This window comes from Pygocentrus nattereri, chromosome 1 (assembly GCF_015220715.1).
Source record: "Pygocentrus nattereri isolate fPygNat1 chromosome 1, fPygNat1.pri, whole genome shotgun sequence".
NCBI classification, from domain to species: domain Eukaryota; kingdom Metazoa; phylum Chordata; class Actinopteri; order Characiformes; family Serrasalmidae; genus Pygocentrus; species Pygocentrus nattereri.
In genome coordinates this window covers 28,598,508-28,604,530 of record NC_051211.1, presented here as the reverse complement: position 1 = coordinate 28,604,530, position 6,023 = coordinate 28,598,508, and the positions used below count along the sequence as shown (strand labels likewise).

Here is a 6,023-nt window from a genome sequence, read left to right as displayed (position 1 = left end):
CAGTGTGGTGAGTTGTCCTCTTTATCTGTAGCATTATATATATATATATATATATATATGTGTGTGTGTGTGTGTGTGTGTGTGTGTGTGTGTGTGTGTGTGTGTGTGTGTGTGTGTGTCTGTGTGTGTGTCTGTCTGTCTGTCTTACTGCCTTTTTCACATTTACTGAGGGCAGAAATTAGGCCTCTCCTAACATTTTCAGTAATCCTTTCCAAGCCGTCTTTTTTGGTTTTCCTTGCACTAAACTAGTTAAAACGTATCTCTGTTATATATGTTCATACATAATTTGGCAAAAGGAACTGCTAACATTAAGACACATTAAATGGCATGTTTATGGCCCGGTTTATATATTTCTTACTTTATTTATTTAACTGTTGCATAAAATCAATACAACACTCAAGGTGTTATCGCAAATATCATAAATATCAGTTTTTTTTTAATGGTTATTTTGTAGAATAGTTTATGACCATAGACTGTCAGACTGTTTAAACAATTTTTTAGCACGAATGATAGCACACTGTCAATGACATTTGCAAACATCAGAACAAATATTAGTGATTCACTTTTATCCACTTCTATTTTGTCTTCATATACTATATTCAGGCTCTTCACCATAGATAAAGATACATTAGAGACCTAATAAGAGTTATTCTCTCACATGACAAACCACAGTGATTCAAGATTGTGCATAGTTTTTAGATTCACAATAAGTGATTCCTGAATTAATAATTAAAAGTAAATATCAATGATTTACAATGATTGTTTTTCATTGAAGTGACATTTTGCAACATAGTAAGATTTGAAAATGTGGAAATGTTTTTTCCCCTAACTTTGTTTAGAGAATCTGTACATTATTGTCTGGATAAGTCTTTTAAAGCTAATAATTAAATATTTTACAAAATATAGCACTAGTAATTTTAACACATTACTGCAACACATTGACATTGAAATTTTTTTTATTTGCTTTATTGGTTCACTTGCTTAGAGTTTACAAGGAAAACATTACAATTAAGGGGCACAGTGGGTATAACCGTTACCTACATATACAGCATTTGGTCAATGGTCAAGAGTGATTTATAATTTGACTGTTTTACACAGGTAGGTGAGGGTAGTGTTAGGAGTCTTGCCCAAGGACTCTTATTAGTGTGGTGTATGTTGCTTGCTCAGGCAGGGGTTTGAACCCCAGTCTACAGTGTAGAAAGCAGGTTACCCAGTACACCACACCAACCACACCTTACAGCAAGAAGAGCCTGAGTTTGATTCTTCTCTGTCTGGAGTATACGTGTTCTCTTTGTAGTAACAACTTTATAACGTTTAGAGGTGTTAAAATTCTTTGGACATTTGGTTCGTATCCCCACCAATGCAAGTTCGAGTGGAGCATTTCACATCCAAACACTATAAATCACTTTGTTTACATCTTGATGACTTGAATGTGCTAACATTTAGCAAAATTGGTGGAATTGCTCTTGAATGTGTTTGTGGAATGTCTTACCCTCTCGCTCGAGGTCACTCCAGTTACATACCCTGAGCCGACAGTATGTGACTGAAGTGCCCTTGCGCAAGGCACCTAACCAATAACTGCTCCCCGGGCGCTGCGGATAGGGCTGACCATTGCTCCGGGCAAGTGTGCTCACTGCCCCCTCGTGTGTGTTCACAAGCGTGTATGTTTCACTGCATGGATGGGTCAGATTGCAGATGGAAATTTCCCTGTTGTGGGACTAATAAGGGTCACTTAATCTTAATCTATACGTCTGACATGATTAGTTGTTCACTAGATCTTTAATGGTTTAAAGTTTCTTTTTTAAGTGTCTCATTTGTTGAGTACAGCAGGTAATATTGTAGCTTTGCATTATTCAGTTGTGTTAAACTGTATTCATTAGCTTCTTTGTTAGAACCTCATTTTTAGCTCCACCTTACTGGTCCCAAAGCTGTTAATGCAGTTTGTGTTAGGTGTCCTCTAGACCTTCATCTGTGGTTGATAATGAGGTAGCAGTAACACTGAGTTGTGTAAAACCTCCAACACCACCATGTCTGATACCCTCGCACCAGCACAGCTACCGTGCTACTACTGCATTAGGATCTGTAATAATACCTGGTCAACAGCAACTGACAGAAATTACCAATGATGAATCAGCCAAGAAGCAACTAGTCTAAAATTGCACACATTTGTTGTGGCCTTCTAAGATAAAACTCCAGGTGACCAATGAGTGTAAGTATAAGATGGATGTTTGTAATAAATTGTTGGTGAGAGTATTTTGAGAGCCGTAAGCAGGTAGGTATTTTTGCTTTTGTGATATTTTTTAGAAGCGCAAACACACATTTCCACTGCATTCATCACTGCAGCTGTATAAGAATCTGACTCTAAAAAATACACTACTGTGAAAAGTTATTTGCACCTGATTTCCTCTATTTTAGCTAATTCATCACATTAAAATGTTTCAGACCATCCAATTAATTTTAATATAAAAAAACAACATGAGTAAACACAAATGCAACTTTTAAATACTCATTCCATTTTAAAACATATCAACCATATGAAAAAAATACTTGCACCCCTAATAACTGGCTGTGCCACCCACTGCAGTAATAACTGTGGTCAAACATTTGCAAAAACCTGAGATAAGTCTTTCACATCACTGTGAATTTTGGCCCACTCTTTTTGCAGATTTGTTTTAATTTGGCTACATTGGAGGGTTTTTGAGCATGAACTGCCTATTTAAAATCTTGCCACAACATCTTGTTTGTGTGCTTCATACACTACATTTCCAAAGGTTTTCACTCACCCATCCAAATCATTGAATTCAGGTGTTCCAATCACTTCCATGGCCACAGGTGCATAAAAACAAGCACCTAGGCCTGCAGACTGCTTCTACAGACATTAGTGAAAGAATGGGTCACTCTTACTTTCCAGGTGCTGAACTGGCCTGCCTGCTAATAGAATACACTTGGTGCATCATGAAGCGAAAAATCTGACAAAAGAGCCAAGACTGTTGAGCAGCTAGAATTCTACATCGGACAAGAATGGGACAGATTTCCTTTGCCAAAACTCCATTAATTTATCTCCTCACTTCCCAGATGTTTACATACTGTTGTTAGAGGGGATTATTTTATCACAATAGTAGACATAGCCCTGTTCCAACTTTTTTGAGGTGCATTGCTGCCATCAAGTTCTAAATGAGTTAATGTTTTTCATTAAAAATGGTAAAACGTTTTACTTCCAACATCGCATGTTTTGTTCTGTTGTGAATAAAATCTGGTCTATGAGATTTGTAAATCATTGCCTTGTTTTTACATTTATTTACACCCCTGCGACCCATGATAAGCAGTTTGGACAGCCTGTGTGTGTGTGTGCGCGCATTTTACACAGCTTCCCAACTTTTTTTTGGAACTGGGGTTGTAGGTTTGGACGAAACTGAAGAATCTCAGCTTCCTGCAGTTTTAACAGCGCAGTCAACAACAAAAAGCTCTATTCAAACAATTGCCTTGCTCCCCGAAAACTGCTTTTGGAACCATCCTGCTTCTCATTTCTAATATGCCATAGTTTCTTTGCATAGGTATATCTTCCTGCAATATTTCATTCATCTAGATCTACACTTTTCACATTCAGTTAATGTAAATGTTGATAAATCTCATGTGTGGGGAAATCAGATTTTTTTGCACACTACCACTAAAATGAATTAACTGCAGATGCCACTTCTGCCACATTCTGTTCACAAAACATCACAAAGCAGTCCAGACGCTCTGCCCAATGTATAAGGAATTAAAAATAGCAACAGGAATTAGTAAATATTAATAACTAAACTTTAACTGTGTTAATGTGAATGAATTGCCTATAACAAATATACTTGAGCACAAGTAAACGTGTCATAATTTGAAAATGGGAAAGTACACACACGTTTTTTAAGCCGCTTATCCTTCTGTATGCAACCAAGTGTTTAACTCACTTATGCATATGTGTAATTGTCAGCCTTTGGTAGTATTTCATTTGTTTTATATAGGTGTTAATTATTAGAACTTTTCGCAAATATCCAGTGAACACTGTGTGTGGTGCTTCAGTCCTACCAGAAGCCTCTCTATTCCTTTTTCTTTTTGATGCTGGCATGTCAGACTCTAAACAAAATCATCTGGGCAAATGTTCAGAGCATAAAAGTGAGAGGCATCAAGCTCATCAAAAGTTAGGTGAGCCAGTAAATACAAACAGTGACTACGGTTTCTAAAAACGTAGGCAAACTTTTCAACATGCATTTCTGTATCAAAGCCATTAAAACACACCTGCTGTCCTAACTACCTATGGATAGATTGTACAGAAACACATACTAACAACTGTTAGTATGTATTAACAACAAAAGACCATACATTTATAAATTTATTAACATTGTCTTACAAAACACTCATTTACAGACTGAATCATCTTTCTGCTCATCAGTGGTCCCTGTGACTGCCCATCACAACCTGAACCTACAGGGGAAAACAATACATATTATGTCTCTTTGATGCAGATTTATAATCGTTTTATTTATTTATTTATTATACAAGTGTTTCCCATCACCAGGCAGCCTCTGCCATGCAATGTGTGTCCTGGTCCTATTTCAAATTCATAAGCCTGGTTTTTATAACATGAACAACACTGAGTGCAGCTCTCTAAAGACATGACTGAGGAGTTTGCCTCGAATACTTCACCTTAACAGTTGCATCCATGAGGGGGTAAATCACTCAAGTTTCTTGGGATTGTTCACAGCCACGTAGTGGTACAACACTACCAGCAGGAAGAGGGAGACTCCAAGCACATTGGCGAAAATGGCCAGCTGTACGTCGGTCACCATGCTGTTTAAAGAAAACATAAAATGGTCATTAAATATCGTTAAAAATGTGAAACTGATTCAACACCGAGGGAGGTAAGGAGGAACGCCTTTCAGCTAGACAACTCAGTGGATTCACCACTGATGTAAACGCAAGCTCACATCTTTCTGGGTTTAAGCCGCGTAAATGAGTACAAACAGTATTAGTATCTATCCACACAAAAGGCATCTAACCAGAGCTGCATGTAGTAAATCAGAAAGACAAAGACGACAGCGGTACGATAACACACGCATCCTTACTCATATAGCTTAGCTTAGTTTAGCTAGGTTACGAGAAGAACGCAGCTTATGGCGAACATTCATATAATGTTAACACAGCTACCATTTAGCGTCAGTTTACCCAAACTAACCAGTGAAAACGTTAACTACCACTTCCATATACACGGTAAAGCGGCTATAGCTTATTTCAAGAAACACTGCCGTTTAGTTCTATAATTCAAAGTCAGGTAGAGGCTAAATTAGCCTAGCTATCGCGCAGAGCTACGTCACCGCATTCAAAGAAAAGTTCAAAACATCCGAAGAGACAAAATAATCGCAAGGACAGAAGCTGACTACAATAACCACGAACGTTCACAAACACTCACATGGACGCTGACGCCGATTTGAATCTTTAGACGGGCTCGCAGAGCAAACAGCAGCGGTCCTCAGTGAAGCCGAAGCCGGAGCCAGTTAACAGCCGCTGGGACACGTCATCGTGTAGCCCAGTCATGTAGCGTTCAAAACCCCCGGGTTTCCTCTGTTCGCGAGTCTTCGACTGAGCGCCACACTGAGATTATTCGTTTAATATAATGGTTTACTGAAACAGGTTTCTACGTCATGACAAACGTAAAATGGTAGAAACTCATTGTACATGACGAAAGAAAATGGTAGTTATGTTAAACAGCGCTTTAAAATGCGCGATCAATTTACATCACATGGATTTATTTTTGTGAATAAAAAACACGCAGTGGCCACTGAACAGAGTAATATATACGTATATCACAAATACAGCACAGCACCTGTTATGGAAATAAGACGTTGTGGACGGGACGTTGAAACTGGATACAAAGCAGTCAGATACACAGCCCCGCGCTCCCCGACACTAGGGGGCACATGAGGGGAACACCTGCATTAGGAATGAAGCGTCGAGAAAACGCAGCGCCGGATTCAAAGCGTTCGTTGGGA

General features: G+C 38.5%; 1 protein-coding gene across 2 annotated transcripts; it reads right to left on the bottom strand.

Moving 5' to 3' along the window:
* Positions 1-4,353: 4,353 nt before the first annotated feature.
* On the bottom strand, positions 4,354-5,941 carry ost4 (oligosaccharyltransferase complex subunit 4 (non-catalytic)). Of its 2 annotated transcripts, none has more exons than XM_017710704.2 (3): positions 5,858-5,931; positions 4,681-4,824; positions 4,354-4,458 (listed from the first exon to the last, which is right to left on the bottom strand). In XM_017710704.2, the coding sequence occupies exon 2, from the start codon at positions 4,821-4,823 to the stop codon at positions 4,710-4,712; it is 114 nt and encodes a 37-aa protein (XP_017566193.1). In that variant the 5' UTR covers position 4,824; positions 5,858-5,931; the 3' UTR covers positions 4,354-4,458; positions 4,681-4,709. The 2 variants fall into 2 exon arrangements, 1 of the variants encoding a protein (XP_017566193.1); XR_005130829.1 differs by lacking the exon at positions 4,354-4,458 and adding an exon at positions 5,444-5,625 and having other exon boundaries at positions 4,688-4,824; positions 5,858-5,941.
* Positions 5,942-6,023: the final 82 nt, after the last annotated feature.

Bases quoted from the DNA above. Each gene is read 5' to 3' on its own strand.
- ost4 (XM_017710704.2), bottom strand. From the start codon at position 4,823: ATGGTGACCGACGTACAGCTGGCCATTTTCGCCAATGTGCTTGGAGTC.